The sequence below is a fragment of the Pelophylax lessonae genome, assembly GCF_965119305.1.
Source record: "Pelophylax lessonae genome assembly, chromosome: 4".
In the NCBI taxonomy this organism is placed as follows: domain Eukaryota; kingdom Metazoa; phylum Chordata; class Amphibia; order Anura; family Ranidae; genus Pelophylax; species Pelophylax lessonae.
In genome coordinates, this window is record NC_138771.1 from 600,489,183 (window position 1) to 600,507,303 (window position 18,121).

The 18,121-nt window shown below is 43.3% G+C and overlaps 1 protein-coding gene across 3 annotated transcripts in view; it reads left to right on the forward strand.

Moving 5' to 3' along the window:
• Nucleotides 1-18,121, forward strand: part of CARM1 (coactivator associated arginine methyltransferase 1) — a 65,947-nt gene that overhangs the window by 33,426 nt on the left and 14,400 nt on the right. For all 3 annotated transcript variants that reach the window (XR_014225160.1, XM_082254570.1, XM_082254571.1), the window contains exons 3-12: nucleotides 1,028-1,134; nucleotides 4,119-4,223; nucleotides 4,300-4,410; nucleotides 7,407-7,584; nucleotides 9,363-9,453; nucleotides 11,706-11,787; nucleotides 11,867-11,952; nucleotides 12,337-12,426; nucleotides 14,422-14,559; nucleotides 14,661-14,750. Coding sequence is in view for 2 of the 3 variants with exons in the window: in XM_082254570.1 (XP_082110696.1) it covers nucleotides 1,028-1,134; nucleotides 4,119-4,223; nucleotides 4,300-4,410; nucleotides 7,407-7,584; nucleotides 9,363-9,453; nucleotides 11,706-11,787; nucleotides 11,867-11,952; nucleotides 12,337-12,426; nucleotides 14,422-14,559; nucleotides 14,661-14,750 (1,078 nt within the window). In the remaining variant the exon portion in view is untranslated. The remainder of the gene's footprint in view (nucleotides 1-1,027; nucleotides 1,135-4,118; nucleotides 4,224-4,299; nucleotides 4,411-7,406; nucleotides 7,585-9,362; nucleotides 9,454-11,705; nucleotides 11,788-11,866; nucleotides 11,953-12,336; nucleotides 12,427-14,421; nucleotides 14,560-14,660; nucleotides 14,751-18,121) is intronic.

Consider the following 18,121-nt stretch of genomic DNA (forward strand, 5'->3'; position numbering starts at 1 on the left):
GCCGAAATTTCGGTGCATCCCTAATATATATATATATATATATATATATATATATATATATATATATATATATATATATATATATATATATATATATATATATAATGTGTTTGGGGGTTCTAGGTAATTTTCTAGCAAAAAATACTGATTTTAACTTGTAAACAACAAGTGTCAGAAATAGGCCTGGTCCTTAAGTGTTTTAAGGCAGTGGTTCTCAATTCCGGTCCTCGGGACCCACTAACAGGCCAGATTTTAAGTATTACCTTGGGGGATGCAGACTAGAATACTGCAATCACTGAGCAGCAAATGAGATCACCTGTGATGTAATTTAGTTATCTTGCAAACCTGGCCTGTTGGTGGGTCCCGAGGACCGGAATTGAGAACCACTGTTTTAAGGGACGACACGAAAAGAAAAAAAAAATCATGTGTAAACCAAACCTGTAGTTAGAATGTAAGCTATCCCGTTGGCCTTTCTTTCTGAGATTGCCATTTTGCCTGACTGTCATTTTGTACAAGTGATGCAGATTTTTTCTGACTTAGTGTTACTAAACCCACAACAGTAAAATCCAGTGTGCATGCGCGGTAAAGTGTGCTTGTTATACTCACTGTGGAATCTAAGGGGTTAATCCTCCGCATTGCATAAAAAGGCTGTTTGATTCGGTCTTCTTTGACCCTCCCATTTTACTGTCCCCACTCCATCTGCCGCTAGAACAAAGCCTTGAGGGCACTCTGCACATGCTCAGTGGGTGTGTATTGCTAGTTTTTCAAATTATATTTACTAAAATAATTGCATTTCCATGTTCTGAGTGCTGTGGGAGACCTGATATAGTGAATGCAGTCTCCTGGGTTTAGTAACACTTTAACTGAACGCTTGTCCTGGGTCAATGACTTGAAAGTAATAGCAACAGCCTGGCAACGCTTAATTTTTAGAAGATCAGCAATATGATCCTACATGTATTAAATCTACCATCATTGGTAGGTGTTTTGGGTGTATTTTTGTATAATCTATTCTGTTCTTCCTCCGCAGATTTCTGCTCCTTTTACAATATTATCAAGGGTTGCAGGAGGTCCTCATCAGACAAAAGTGTGTTCAGCGAGCGGACAGAGGAATCATCGGCTGTGCAGTACTTCCAGGTACAGAGCTGTCGTCACTAGCATAGTTACCAGGAAGCCTTCCCCATAGGAGGAGTTTAACTCCAGCCAACATTTCTAATTCAATTTTGGATAGTCAGGAAGAATTATAAGTCCTTTAGGTCTTTACAGTTGTCTGATTTCCCATTACTTCCTGTCCCAGTAATACCCGAGGAGAGGTGAAATCTCAGTGGTGATACTTTTAGGCCTCATGCACACTGGGCAGTTTTTTTAAAAAGCCAGTGACGTAAGCTGTAGAAGCCAGCGCGATCCTCTTCTGTGTGTCCTCTTCCATCTTCTTTGGTCCCACGATGCACTGCACCGGCCCCGCCGTCACTTCCGGTGCCGCAGCGTCATCACTGCACAGCTTCTGGGCATGCCCAGAAGCTGTTTTGCAAGGTATGACGGCGCCTGCACCGGAGCTGACGTCGGGGCCGGTGCAGGCGCATTGATTCCTGGGAGCGATGACGTTCAGCTCCCAGGAGTCATCGCAAGACAGGAAGGGACGAATCGCCGCGGCTGCCGAGGGGAGGAAGAAGGAAGTAAGGTGAGTATATTATCTTCTAAACGAGGTAAGTAAAAAAAATAAATTGCGATTATCCATTTTCAGGTGACCGGGAGCAAGAAGATGGAGGTAAGTATCATTTTAGGGTGGAACTCCGCTTTAAGTACACCTTGCTAGTACCGGGTTGGACCCCCCCCCCCTTTTGCCTTCAGAACTGCCTATATTCTTCATGGCATAGATTCAACAAGGTCTTGGAAACATTCCTCAGATTTTGGTGCATATTGACATGATAGCATCACGTGGTTGCTGCAGATCCATAATGTAAATCCTCCTATTCCACCACTTCCCAAAGGTGTTCTATTGGATGAGATGTGGTGAGTGTGGAGGCCATTGGAGTACAGTGACCTCATTGTCATGTTGATGTGAAGTGGTCAGTGGTGAGATGATTTGAGCTTTGTGACATGGTGTATTATCCCGCTGGAAGGAGCCATCAGAAGATGGGTACACTGTAGTCATACAGGGATGGACGTGGTCAGCAACAATACTCAGGTGGGCTGTGGCATTTAAAGGATGCTCAGTTGGTACTAAGGGACCCAAAGTGTGCCAAGAAAATATCCCCCACACCATTACATCCCCGCAACCAGCCAGAAACTTTGATACAAGGCAGAATGGATCCATGCTTTCATGTTGTTTACGCCAAATTCTGACCCTGCCATCTGAATGTCACCGCTGAAATTGAGACTCCTCAGACCAGGCAACATTTTTCCAATCTTTTATTGTCCAATTTTGGGGAGCCTGTGTGAATTGTAGCCTCAGTTTCCTATTCTTAGCTGACAGGAGTGGCACCCAGTGTGATCTGCTGCTGCTGTAGCTTCAAAGTTCGATGTGTTGTGCATTCAGAGATGGAATTCTGCATACCTTGGTTGTAACGAGTGGTTATTTGAGTTACTGTTCCCTTTCAATCATCTTGAACCAGTCTGCCTATTCTCCTTTGACCTCAACAAGGCTTTTTTCGTCCACACAACTGCCGCTCACTGTATATTTTCTCCGTTTCCCAGCATTCTCTGTAAACCCTAGAGATGGTTGTGCGTGAAAATCCCAGTGGATCAGCAGTTTTTGAAAGACTCAGACCAGCCCATCTGGCACCAACAACCATGCCATGTTCAAAGTCACTTAAATTCCCTTTCTTCCCCATTCTGATGCTTGGTTTTGAACTTTAGCAAGTCCTCTTCACCACACCTAAATGCATGGAGTTTCTGCCTGTGGTTGGCTGATTAGCAATTTGTGTTTCCAAGCAAGTTGGACAGGTGTACCTAATAAATTGGGCGGTGAGTTTATATCTAAAGCTGGAACCCTGTTTTTAGGCAAGATTTGCTTATACCGGAGTTCAACTTTATCGCTTTCGCCATCCACGTAAGCCTTGCGTTGGCAGCAGTGGGTGGAATTTGCACACACTAGTGATTTTTGTTTATTCTTTTGGATGGTAGGCAAAATCTGTGCATGGGCTTTCTGCCCAACTTAAACTGATATATTTTTATTTTTTATTTTCTTCACTAAAATTCTGCCATTTGACAATTAAATCCCGGCTTGGCTCCACAGAGATGGGTTTTAAGATCAGTTTGACAGAATTTAAGGCCCCTTGTATAGTTTGGATATGGGATCCATATACAGTAGATTTCATTTTAAAGGCTGACAAAGGTTCATTCAGGCATTGTTGCCTTAAAAATAGTGCAAGCCATGGTCCTTGTTGCTGAGCACCAGGTATATGACTCTCTGTTAAGTGTTCTTGCATGGCAAGACCACTTACTGTTATCTCACATATATATTCTTATTATAGCCAAATTTACCACCCTAACTCCCCCCCACAGTTTTTACACTACATAGACAGTAATGTACTGAAACCTGTGGATTGTTCCCGATTGGTGTGCTATTACTTTGTGGAACGTTTTGCTGAATGGTTCACAAAATATCAGCGTTTTTGTAGTGAAAATGGTCCCATAGGAATAAATGGCGAAATATTGAAAAATAGAGTGGGAGCTGAAAAATCAGGACATGAATTCTAAACTGCCACCACTCCCTCATTTTCATCCCACCTACACAAATCTTATATCAAAACGTTCAGCTATCCCTGCTGCCACTAAAAGGCTAAGCTATAATCCTGACAGTTTTCACAATATGACTGGTGGAGGCAAGAACGCTTCACACAATTTCCCCAGAAATTGTAGCTTTTCTAGTTCTGTTTGAACATGTTTTGAATGGCAACAAGATACTGTTAATGGCAAATGTTGTATCGCTTACTGAATTCACGCTCTGTACTGACATATCTCTTTAATGTTTTGTCATTCAACTTTGAAAAATGTTAAAAAAACATAACAATGGTGCAAGCCTTGTCAAACTTATTCTAATATTTTAACAGCTTGTGTAAGCTATTGGAATGTCTGCTGTATTTCTGTAGCTTTAAATTGTATGTTTTTTATTGCAGTTTTATGGCTACCTGTCACAGCAACAGAACATGATGCAGGATTATGTGAGGACAGGCACTTACCAGCGAGCTATCCTACAGAATCATACGGACTTCAAAGATAAAGTAAATTTCAGAGCACATCCTAGCGCATGCTCTGGGTGGGATCAGAAAATTTTCTGAATGTCTTTTCTCTCTTCAGGTTGTTTTAGACGTTGGCTGTGGCTCAGGGATCCTGTCCTTCTTTGCAGTTCAGGCTGGAGCTCGCAAGGTTTATGCTGTTGAAGCGAGCACCATGGCACAACACGCGGAGGTGAGTGGCCAGGCCAGATCTTGAGTATTAAAGCACTGCTCTTCCTAAAACTGTCCACTCACGTCTGCAGTCTGATTATATAAACTCCTTTAGCAACAACTTTTGTATTGGAACTTTATATCAGATTTTTTTCTGCACTGAATGGATTGTAGGGAAGGCCCTTACCTGGCATCATTCTTCATAAACCTAAAGGAGATTTTACAGTAAGGTGCGATTGTGTGTTCAACTTAATTTGGAGCAACAGAGAGATCATTCCTTGTCGATTCTTAATTGCTCCATTAGACTGTTAACAGGGAGATCCCCCTCCCCCACCTGCATCATTCCCCGCTAACAAAAAGAACAGTTGCTGCAGAATTAAACCAGCACTAGCAGCGCTTAAAGTCTGTGCATCTAATCAAATATCCAAATGTCACATAAAGAATTCACAAGAGAGTCCACCACATTAGTGATGTTCATGAATTGGTGACACCACTAGATTGTTTGGAGATAATTGGGCTAATCCAAGCATATGCCCCTTTCACCACACTGCGTGAGTTCCTCTCCCCTTCAGAAAACAAACTCACCAGATTGGCATAAACATTTGGCTTTGTATAGATCTTTGGATATTGACCCGATATCCCATACCTCCCTCCATCCATTGGTATATGTTCATAAATAAAAGATGAAGCATATAGTGTAATCCTATTATGAAATTTATTTCCCCAAATCCCCCTTTAAAATAAACTCACATGATAAAAAAAGGAAACGGGCATAAAACAATGTCAAGGGTGACTCAGCACGTTCAGTCTCTCTCACCGCACTCCAGTAACACTCGAGCTCAGTAATTCCCGGGTGATCTCGAAGTTGCTGACATCCACTCACAGAGGCGGCGTGGTCACGCCCCGGGTGCGTTTTGCCATTACGTCTTCAGCGGGCATGGCCACGCGACCCGACGTCTCAGATTAAACCCCAGGTTGCTTCAATGTGTAGCTTGGAACAGCCATCAGTGATGCTCAGTATGATAACCAAGCCAACAGACCTCCCAACCACCGATACTACTGTTTAGCACCAAGCAACACACTGCTGCGCATATTTAAGTATTAATACACAATTCTCACTCAGTGTACGAAAATCAAACTATTCAAAAAAATTCATACAGTCGTAGATCTCAAAGTCTATAGCATATTGATCAATAAAAACATCCATGAGACCCGAGGAACCAGCTGGCACATCGCCGGCTGGTTGGAGTCACAAACTAAGCCGGATTCGGCTTCCATCGGGTCTCCGATCATGTACCTCTGAAGCGACGTCACAATGTCACTTCCAGTTTACCTGGCTGCCAATGGCGCCCATTTCAAAAACTGTCAGTATTCAAAAATGCAGATTTCAGCTTTTTGAATACTTTGACGTGCAGTGGAGGGGTTTGGGGTCTTTTAGACCCCCGATCCCCTCCATAAAGAGAACCTGTCACTGCCTATTACTGTCTCAAGGGATGTTTACATTCCTTGTGACAGCAGTAAAAGTGATCAGATTTTTAATTTTTCGTTAGTGTTAAAAATAAAGGGGTAAAAATTTTTTTTTCAAAGCTCCCGCGTTCCCGTCATCTCGCGCGCGATAGAAAACACATACGTAAATCGTTCCCGCAAATGAAAACGATGCTCAAATCACACATGAGAGATATCGCCTGCAATCATCAGGGCGAGAGCAATAACTCTAGCAAAAGACCTCCTCTGTAACTTTAAACTGGTAACGGTTTAAAAAATTTTAAAGCATCGCCTATGGAGATTTTTAAGTACCATAGTTTTTCATTATTCCACAAGTGTGCGCAATTTTAAACCGTGACAACTTTCACAAGATACAAAAAAACTGGTCTATCTTTACTGTTTAGTTTTTTTGTTTTAATCCAGTGATGTATATTTTTCCAAAAAAATTGCATTTGAAATACCGCTGCGTAAGTGCGGCATGACAAAAAATATTGCAAAAATCGCCATTTTATTCTCTTTGCTAAAAAAAATATATTTGTTGTTCTAAGTAGTTTTCTAGCACAAAAAAATGATTTTAACTTGTAAACAACATGTGTCAGAAATAGGCCCGGTCCTTAAAGCGGAGTTCCGTCCTCAAAATCGACAAAACCGATTTTGGGGCACCTGCTTGCTCTAGGTCACCTGAAAAACAAATGAATAATTACGATTTTTTTTTTTTTTGTTTACTTACCTTGTTATTGAAGAAAATATACTCGCCTTTCTTCCACTTCCCCCCTCTGCTAGTGCAGCCAGCGCCGTCTTTTCCTGCTTGCATTGATTCCTGGGAGTTGAACGTCATCGCTCCCAGGAATCAATGCGTCGGCCCTGCTCGTCACTTCCGGTGCAGGCGTGTCATTCCCTGCTAAACAGCTTCTGGGCATGCCCAGAAGCTGTGGAGGGATGATGCGCCCGCACCGGAAGTGATGAGCGGGGCTGGTGCAGGCGCATTCTGGGAAAAGAGGACATGGAAGGAAGAGGACGCAGAAGAGTATGCGCTGTCTTTAGCTGCCCACATCCAAGATGGCAGCGCTGGAGAAGATCTTTTCAAGGTAAGTATTTCTTCTAAAAGGTAAGTGCGACCCGGGACAGTTCAGAGGCTATCCATTGTGGAATGTGCTAGCCCTGACTGTCCCGGGGTTTTTTTTATCTAAATTTCACCCCGAGGCCGGAACTCCGCTTTAAGTGATTAAAGTGGATGTTTAAACCCTCACATATACCCAGTGAAGTGAACAGCCTCATATACACAGAAATGTATTCTTTAGAAAATGAACCTTGTGTTAGAATTTTTTCTTCCTTTTTGGAGGAAAGGCAAACACCCCCCCCCCCTCCTCTCTACATAGGCAGAGGAACGAAGATGCTTGCAGAACTGTACTATGATTAGACCAGCTCTCTGGCAAGTTACAAATTTGAAAGAACAAACTTTTTTCTAAGGCGTGCCTTTTGCTTTTATAGGGTCCACTAACACTGAGCTGATGTTTTGTCTCCTTTCTGCAGCTGTTGGTGAAGAGTAACAATCTAACTGATCGAATTGTGGTGATCCCAGGAAAGGTGGAGGAAGTGTCTCTTCCTGAACAGGTGGATATTATCATTTCTGAGCCTATGGGATACATGCTGTTCAATGAGCGGATGCTGGAGAGTTACCTGCATGCAAAGAAGTTTCTCAAACCCAACGGTAAGGCATAAAAGCTTCTGAACGTTGTTGAGAATCACTAAACTGCCTTTTGGCTTTGACAATGAATCTCACAAATGGAACAAAGATGAGATAAAAATATTAAATCTTAGTCTCTGTCCAATACTGGGATTTCAGTTCTTGGGGAATCCCTGGAGGTTAAAACAGCCCTTTTATTTTTTTTTTTTTTTGTCTCTTGGGGACTCCAGGATTGATATTTCTAGCCAAAGTTCCTAGCTCAGGCAGTAGTTTGAACTAACATGGTGATATTTAAATTGCCTAAAGTAGAACTGTGGGCAAAACTTTTTTTTTTTTTCTTTTTTTTTCGATAGAGCAAGAGAGCGTTTTCTAACCCCTAGCTGATTTGTTTTAGCCATCCCTGTCCTAATGTGGAGATTTCCCTTCACTTCCTGTCCCATAGCCAAAATGAACGTGAAAGGAAATCCCTGCAAATTAGGGAACTAGTGTTCCCATTGGAAGATTTCCCTTTTCTGGGGACAACCCAAAATGTGGAATTTTTTTTTTTTTACTTTGACTTTCAATGATAATGGTAAACAGGTCAAATAGCGAATGACGCACACATTGCCCACTGTGCCTCCAGGGATATGTACGTCACATATCTCAGGGAGGCATAGCCTTCAACTCAAGGAATGGAGGAGACGGCGGGGCTTTCAGCATGTTATCCAGAGGCCCACTCACTGAACCCAGAAGAGCCGGAGGGCCTCTTAATGACATTCAAGAACAAATCGGCATGGGATGGAGCTGTGGCTAGGCATGAGAGGATCTCAGCGGGACAATGCTGGATCCAGTGGATGAGTGAGTATCTGAAATGTGCAGGTACCACCTTCAGGTAAGGGGGGGGGGGGGAATGGGGAGGTCGGCGGGAATTTCTCTTTAAAGTGGAGTTCCACCCTAATTTTATACTTACCTCCATCTTCTCGCTCCGGGTCACCTGAAAAACAAATGGATAATTGCAATTTTTTTTTTTTTTTTTTTTTACTTACCTTGTAGAGAAAATATACTCACCTTACTTCCTTCTTCCTCCCCTCGGCGGCCGCGGCGATTCGTCACTTCCTGGCTTTTGCAATGATTCCTGGGAGCTGAACGTCATCGCTCCCAGGAATCATTGCGCCTGCACCGGCCCCGACGTCATTTCCGGCGCGCGCGCGTCATTCCCTTCTAAACAGCTTCTGGAAGCTGTGGAGGGATGACGCACGCGCCCGGAAGTGACGTCGGGGCCGGTGCAGTGCATCGTGGGACCGAAGAAGGAAGAGGACGCCGAAGAGGATCGCGCTGGCTTCAAGCTGCCCACACCTGAAATGGCAGCGCTGGAGAATACTTTTTCAAGGTGAGTATTTCTCCTAAAAGGTAAGTGCAACCCGGGACAGATCAGAGGCTAACCATTGTGGAATGTACTAGCCCTGACTGTCCCGGGGGTATTTGTTTTTAAAAAAATGTGCACTGGGTGGAACTCCACTTTAAATTACAAATGGCTGCACATTTGAACAGAGAATTAATTTTAGTGTGATGCCGGATGCGCTGTTATAAAAGCCCTACACTTAAATTGAAATGTTAAATAAGACCTTTCTGGAGCATTTGGGAGGAGCCAGGAAATCCGCTGTAGGAAGTCTTACTACTGTAAGAGTGAGAAGAAACCGCTGATTCCAGGAAGTAAATGTTTTGGTAGATTGTTGTCCTAGCTAAATTTGAGAATTATGATTGATCAGGCCGATTTTTAGCTTTTTCATTCCCAGTTTTGCGTTTTCGTGTCTCTTATCCAGGTAACATGTTTCCGACTATTGGAGATGTTCATCTAGCGCCGTTCACAGATGAGCAGCTTTACATGGAACAGTTTACAAAAGCCAACTTCTGGTGAGTTCCTTCAAGGTTGTCCAAAAATTGCAGATCTAAGAAGAAAATAATGTTGGTGTATTGCCTTGAAGGCAGGACTTTACTCAACCCCCACAGTGCATTTTTTAAGTTTCTGTAAAATTACCTTTAAGTGATACTGTGCTCGAATTATACACACTAAAGTACTTATACGTTCTGAGTAGGAATTAAAGCTTCTATAGCTCTAGGTATCATGGAAAAATGAATCTTCAAAGTTCACAATGGAGGCAGAGAAATGCTTGTTTTACCCCCCTTTATTTTTTAGTACAACAGAATCTTAAGTTGTTAGAAACTGACTGAATCTCCCTTTAGAGTCGGTTATGTTGAGGATGATTTATTTTTATTTTTTTTTTTTTTTTTTTACAGTACATGCTATTAGACGGATCAATAAGAGCTTGTTTTAAATCTTTTACTGCTTAAGAATGTTAAATTCAAGGAGAAGTACAGCCAAAGCTTATTTGGTAGAAAAATAGCCTAGGCTATATACAGCTCTTGCCGCAGAAAAACAATTAATGTATGTGAACAATGTTGAAAACGTATCTTTACAGTATAAGTGAAAATACAAATCAATTAAACACATGAAAATTAGTTCCAAGGAATTGATAAATAGATAAGTATTTTCCGGTGGTGATCAATATATTTGAATAAAATAAATGTAAAATTCAATAAGTAAAGTCTTATCAACTTTATGGAACTTTTTATTAATATTTATGTGTTTAATTGATTTGTATTTTCACTTATGCTGTAAAGATAAGTTTTCAACATTGTTCACATACATTAAGTTAATTGTTTTTCTGCGGCAAGCGCTGTATATAGCCTAGGCTATTTTTCTATCATCCATTTTAAATCTACAGCTGCTGCCGCACAATATATATTTTTATATTTATCTCACTAATTACACACATTTTTATATTTTTATCTTTTATTTAATCAAAACCTTTTCCGAGGTGCGGGGAGATACACTAGTATAGTGTTATCTTTTTTCTATCAAAGTTTATTTGGCTCTACTTCTCTTATGAAACACACAGTGCAGTTCGTTCTGCACTCCTGTGGCCCGCTGTTGGCTGACGTCAAGATTGTAACAATGAAGTCAGGATCTGCCTGCATGCCTGGACTGGCACCCGGCTCAGCCTCTCAAGCGAGTTGCTGAGAGCCTGACCTGGCTGCTCCTGCCCCCTCCACAGCCCAGCATGCCAGTGAGCGAGTGGGGAGGGGGGGGCGGAGCTGCAGAGCAGACAGTGGTGACTGGCCGTCAGGGAGAACTGAGCGATCGGTGGTGTTGGATTGCTCTGTTCTCAGTCTTAGAGCTGGAGGTGGACAGATGCAGCATCGGAGCGATGCTGCATTCACCTAGGCAAGAATGATTCCTAAAAAGGACACACCATACTGCTCTTTTAATGTCTATAGTCTCTATGCACTTCAAATCCCCATGCCTTCTCTGTGGTTACAAGATAATCCAGCCTCTTTCTTGGTCTTTTAGTGAGGGGCAGTCTTTTCTCCTGCATATATATTGACTCTGTGCCACTCAACCCAGGATTATGAAGCAGATATGTGGTTGTTGCCAAGTACTTACTCCCACTTCTGCTTTGTTCACCTAAGTGATCCAAGCAGAAGTTCTCCTTCCTGCAGTCTTCTGGGACATGTCACAGGTCCCAGAAGACTGCGAGGCCATTCACAATGTGTGGCTCGCAAGCTGTCAGGGCCGGGTGCCCACAGTTAGGCTGCTCCGGGGCCCGAGAGGGATGGAGAAAACTGCTCGGCTGAGCATAGCCCTTGGTCGTAGAACAGGCAATTGTCTGTTAAAAGTCAGCAGCTACAGTTTTTGTAGCTGCTGACTTTTAATCAACCCAAATATGAGTGGAGCTCCTCTTTAACCAGTATGCATTCCTGACATGGTGTGGGGGCTTTCACTACAACTGACAAAGTTGAACCCTTTGTTTGAGGTGACATTAGAATGTAGGCTCCTTTGTGGCCAGATGTGATCGGCTATATGTACAATATAGAGCAGGGGTCTTCAAACTATGACCCTCCAGTTGTTCAGGAACTACAATTCCCATCATGCCAAGTCATGTCTGTGAATGTCAGAGTTTTACAATGCCTGTGTAGTTCCACAACAGCTGGAGGGCCGTGATCCCTGATATAGAGTGTTGTGCTATATATTGGCACTATATGAATTTTTTTTAAGTAATCCAATCCGCTTATGGTTCTGCTAAGAGTTCTATCCTTCCCTTTAGGTACCAGCCCTCTTTCCATGGTGTGGACCTTTCAGCACTTCGAGGAGCCGCTGTGGATGAATATTTTAAGCAACCAGTTGTGGTATGTGGATTGTTATTAGTTGCTGCTGTTCTGCTTTCCTCCCACCATCCGTGTTCGTTCATTTTTGTTTTCTTTTTAGGATACCTTTGACATTAGAATACTGATGGCCAAATCTGTGAAATATACAGTGAATTTCCTGGATGCCAAAGAGACTGATTTGCACAGGTACTACATGTCAGCAAAGTAGAGCATAACAACCAATCAGAAATTGGCTTCTAATTGTCCACTGCAGAAATACTGATTGATAGCTGGGAATTACTTCACACCCTTGCCCTCATAAATGATCAGTAAAGCATGGATGCTGGGGTTGATGTTTTTCATCTAAAAATGCTAGTAGCTAAGCTGTCATGGCCAACCTTCTTGCTTCATTACACCTTAGTCCCTTACCCAGAGCAAGTATGCTCTGTAGGAACATCTGCTAGCTGATCAAATAGCTTTTTTGCCGGTCAACTACTCCCTGTATCCCCTTCATTGCAAGGACTTCAATCACACACTATAAATTGTTTGCACATTTGCACTTATTCAGTATACCTATTCTTTCTCCAACAGAATAGAAATCCCCTTCTCCTTCCACATGCTCCATTCTGGTTTGGTTCATGGGCTTGCCTTCTGGTTTGATGTGGCTTTCATCGGTTCCATGTAAGTTGGAGATAAAACCTACTGTTAAAAGGATATTTGATGGGAGGCTATTGTTCCTTAATACTTTATAGCTAGATGAGTTTGTTACTTTCTGCTCTTAGGTCTTTGCTTAATGTGGTGAACTTTCCCAGGGGTCCCACTCCTGTATTTTACATTTGGTTTATAGCAGCAGGAAGTGTAAGTCAGCCCATAGAAAGGTGTGTTTTTTTTTTTTTTTTTCTTCCAACCACCAGGTTGAAGGAAAAAAATGGTTTCCATTCCCCCATGCATTCCATGTGGATTGGGGAATCCTGTGTCGTTGTACTCTCAAAGCAGGGAGACTTCCAGTTTGGTTTTCAGGTGCCCTGGAAGTTGCATAGGATTATGCTAGCACTTCTAGATAACTGCTTTTCAATTAGGTCAGTATTATAACGAAGTTAACCTTACACTCTGTAAAACATTGGTAGATCAGTTAGTTTATTTCACTTCCTCTCACTGTGAAAACGTCACTTGGAAAAAAGTGAGCGAGAACCACAGATGCGCAATAAGCAGTACAATCTGACAGTTGTTTTTTTTTTTTTTTTTTTTTTTTTTTTTTTAAAACATAATTGTTGCTCTGCACTAGCATACTTTTTGAGAGTACTTTTATCTAAAGCTGGCCAAATGTTATATTGTACAATCTCCTATAATCTTTAGAAAAAGTGTATAGCGCCAAACGCAAATGAACAAAAATGAAATGTGAATACTGTCATAAATTCCAAAAAAGTGCTAAAGTGAAAAGGTTTGTATATATCGAAGTCCAATCTTGAATGAAAATCAACAATAAAAAACCAATATAGTGAAAAATATAGATTTAAATGCACAGTCCCATGATAGGATCAGCAATATAAACTTATCGGTGAACTTTGTACTTTCACCATTAAGTTTATATTGCTGATCCTATCGTAGGACAGTGCATTAAATCTATATTTTTCACTATATTGGTTTTTTGTTGTTTTTCATTCATTGAATTTAATAAAACATTTTTTACTTTAGAACTTTTTTGGACTATACATTAAACCCCCCTCCATTGCGGGCGTTGCGTATCGGACCCAGCCGCGAAAAGTGAAATTCCGCGAAATAGAAAAACCCTATTAAAATGCATTGTAGGCATGTTTTTTTACTGTCACTGTACATGTAAAAGCATTTTAAGGTCTTTAAACACACTTTAAAAAAAAGAAACTCATTTAAACACATAAAAGATACTGAGAGACATAGCAAGAGCTATGGCAAACACAAAAATATTTAATTTTAATGATTTATATAGTAAAATAACATTACAAAAAAAAACGCGAATTACCGGGACCGCAAAAACTGAACCGTGATGGAGCGGGGGATTACTGTACACCGTATTCACATTTCATTCATTCACTTTTGGTGCTGCACACTTTTTCTTACGATTATTTATTTATAATTTTGGTATATTACCTATCTGTGTCAGCTCCCGCCCACCACAGTGCAGAGATGCACCTTTTTTATTTCTGTTACAATCTCCTATAGATTTCCTATTTAAGCTGGCCAGAGACTGTTTAAAATCTTGCCCCGGTTCAGCAGGAACCAGCTGAATTTCAATCCATCTATGGGCAAGCTGGTTGTACTGAAATCAAACTTATGATCGACTTTGCTACAGCCAGCCTGTCAGGTTTTTTTTTAATGATTTCTGCCGCTAGCTGTCGGCTATGTATCCGGAGGGTGGAGAAACGTCCCACTGTCAGAATACAGTAGCGCAGCAGAAGTGAATCCCCCATAAACATTGACTGTGTTTAATGGGGGAATCGAGCTATTTTCATTCCTTCGACCCATGCTTTTAGGAAAGAAATTTGCATAGTGCATGGCCAGCTTTACTATGTAGTGTATGGGCTTACCAAACAATCTTATCTATTTATGACCAATCGGGTATTCTCTACCGCTATGTAGTTGGTAAATCTAAAGGAGATTGCAATCAAGCATTCTAAATTAACAATATATGTTTTTCAGAATGACTGTATGGCTTTCCACGGCACCCACAGAACCCCTCACTCATTGGTACCAGGTCCGCTGCCTCCTACAGTCCCCCCTCTTCACCAAAGCTGGAGACACCTTATCTGGGACAGTCCTGCTTATTGCTAACAAAAGGTGGGAGAAAGTGCAGCAGTCCCGGACCTGCTGAATGATTGTATTGCCTTCGTTCTTTTTCTGCTTGTTGCATCTCATGGTTTCCATGCTCTCTCTTACAGGCAAAGTTATGATATCAGTATTGTTGCTCAGGTGGATCAGACTGGATCCAAATCTAGTAATCTGCTGGATCTGAAGAACCCGTTCTTTAGGTGGGTATCCCCATTATCAAAACTTGTTAGTGTATTAGATAATGTTTCAATAAGAAGCTTGTAGTTGTATTAGAAGTGCTGACTATGACATTGGCCATAGGAGATAGCAGATTTCTTTAAATTGGGTTATAACTGGGCTTTTCAAATTTGCTTTGAATCTAGGAGCCATTTTTTTAACCACTCAATACTGGGCACTTTCAGCCCCTTCCTGCCCAGGCCAACTTTTAGCTTCCAGCGCTGTCACACTTTTAAAGACAATTGGGCAGGCATTCAGCACTGTACCCATATGAATTTTTCATCAATTTCTCTTTCATTCACTGACGGATACAGCTCTTAGACCCTTGGGCTTATGCTGCTCTCTTCAAGAGTAGGACTAGGTGAAAACAATTATGGATACACCCCCTGAGGCAGTCCCAGGGGGTATACCATCACTTCCTGCTATAGGACTTCAGTAAGGACCTGGCTCCCTGCTGGGATCTGCGGTCCTGGCATTTTTTTCTTTTTAAATGGAATATATTATTTTCTCTTTTCTGTTCCTGTGTGAACTACAATTAACCTGTTCTTGTGTGAACTACAACAGCTGGACTGGGCGACGCACAAGATATCCTAGATGCTTATGGTCTTCCCAGTCTGGCCTGCAAGCGCAACCGAACTATTAGCTCCGAGCTAGGTTGGCCATGACATAGGCCCACTGGACGGGGGCTGGCTGGCGAGTGAAACACCTCGCGAGGTCGCATAGCCCTGGTCACTAAAGCAGTTGTGATCAGAGTCGCAGCTTACCTCAGACCGCAGCACCCCCATTCCAAGATGGTGCCCGTCTAATGCCAAGGTGTGGTGAGTAGTGTCCCCCCTCTTTTCATTGCGAATTTCTAGGGTGGTTACGGGCCCTCCCTGTGAATGGTAGGTCACCCATGTGTCCTTCCTCCTCTCACGTTTCCCCCCCTTTCTCTAGCCGAGTTTCCAGTGGGGTTCCACGCATTTTGCCGTGGATGGTTTTCACTAGCCTCGGTGGCCATGTTTGTGTAGTCCAGTGGCCAGGTTTTGGGTTTCCCTTTGTAATCTATAGTGGCGGCCATTTTCTTGTAGTGCGGTGATGTGCTGCGGGGGCCTCTAGTGTCAGTGTCGGCGCTTCCACTTCCTCTTTGATCACAGTGTGGTAGGCTGTTTGGCGCTCTCCACCTCTGGCGTGGTGAGTCACAACCTGACCCACTCCTTGAAACTGCGGGGACCCTCTGGGTCTGTCTGCCCTGGCAACCATGAAGACTGCCTTGCAGTCACTTGTGTCAAAGGTTGATATGGTCTTGCAAAGGGGGCCTAGCAAGAAGCGTATCCTCTGCCGCCTTAGTCTGAGGTGGATTTGGCCGCCACGGACACGAGTCAGCCCACTGGGTCTGCGTCCACGCACCCTGAGTGCTCGAACAGTGAAGAGGAATCTTCCTCTGCAGCCGCAGCCACGCATGAATAAGCGCTGGTGGAGGCATTGATTATGTCATTGCGGGAAACTTTAAAGTTGGAGGGCGCTGAGTCAGCGACACGGGCAGTTTGGCACCTGCAGACCTTCCAAGGTGACTAAGGTGTTCCCCTTTCCTGCCTATTTTGACGAGATTGGCATTAGTGGGGTTCCCGAAACGAATGGTTGGAATACCTAAGCGTTTCACTAGGAGATGTCCTTTGAGGAGTCTCTCCCGAACGGTTCTACCGTTGGGCGGCTCTCAAGTTCAAGTTAAGGCCACACTTTTGCTGGTTGGAGATTTTTCCATCCTTTAAGTTTCAGTGGAAAAGAGAGCTGAGGCTCTGGTCCATTCCCTTTTCACCGTGGCAGGTTCAATGTTGAGGCCGGTGTTTGCTATCACCTTGGTATTCCAGACCTTAACGGAATGTGCAAAGATTTTACGCCAGGATCTGGAAGGATCACCCTCCTGAGCTGGCGGATCAGTTAATCCAGGGGCCACAGTATATTTGTGATGCATCTTTGGATGCGGCCCCCTTGGCTGCCAAGGGTATCTGTGACGGCGGTGATTCTTTGCCGCATGATTAGATTGAAGCACTGGTCGGCCGAACAGGCTTCTAAAAAGGTGCTGACTGATCTACCTTTTTTAGGAGACTGTTCGGCGCCTCTATGGAGGTAAGAGTACTTCTGCAGGTTGCTAGGGGCAAGGAACCTCGTCGTAAACGTGGTCCTTTACAAGCAGCCCTTTCACCCGTCTGGATCGCTCTGGATCGCAGGAAAAAGATTCGAGAGCCACCCGTAGCTTTGTGGGTGGCTCCAATAGACCCTGGAATGGTAAGTCAAAAGCGGCACTACTGGTTCTGCAGACAAGCTTTCCCCAGCCTGAAGGGGCATCTGGGGCGGGGGGGACGTCTTAGCTTCTTTTCAGACCCATAGACCTTGCTCATTCAGGACAAATGGGTCCACAAGTTGATTAGGTTTGGCTACAAGATCGAGTTTTGGTCTTGCCTCCGGCAAAGAACTTTCCTTCCAACTTACTCCTGTGTCACGATCAGCTGCAGGGCCTCTATGGGGCAGTGCAGGACCTGTTAGCACTAGGAGTCATTGTGCCGGTTCCAGAGTCCGAAGGTTTTTAAGGTTTTTATTCAAATCTGTTTACCGTTCCCAGGAAGGAAGGCAAGGTTCGCCCGATTTTGGACCTCAAGGCTCTGGACCACTTTGTGCGGGTTCAGAAATTTAGTGTGGAGTCCATCCGCATGGTAGTGGCTTTCCTTCATCAAGGGGATCTTCTGGCTTCTATTGATCTCAAGGACGCTTAACTTCATATTCCAATATGTCGGGCATCAGCACTTTCTTCATTTTGCCGTGGGCGAGGAACATTTTCAATTTGTGGCGTTACCTTTTGGTCTCTCTTCTGCTCCTCTGGTGTTCACAAAGGTTTTGGCCCCAGTGTTGGCCTTGCTTCAGCAGAAGGGGATTGCGGTACTAGGTTACCTGGATGATCTGCTTCTGTGTGCATAGTCTTTTTTGGCTCTAGAAGTCGACTTGGACATTACTGTGCGAACTCTACAGGAGTAAGGGTGGACTCTGAATTTTCAGAAATCGGCACTGTCTCCATCCACAAAGCTGGACTACTTGGGTCTGACGCTGGATTCAGCGTCAGCCCAGGTGTTTCTTCCTCAGACAAAACTTCTGAAGCTGCAGGATGCTGTTCGGCTCCTGTTGTCTGATCATCACTCAGGACTTGCATTCAAGTACTGGGTCTGATGATCTCCACCTTCAAGGCGGTTTCATATGCGCAGTTCTACACCAAACCCTTGCAAAGGGAGATTTTGATCAAATGGAACAAGGATCCGCTGTCATTGGACAATCTGATCCTGTTGAGTCAGGGTTCAAGGGAGTCTCTCCTATGGTGGCTCCG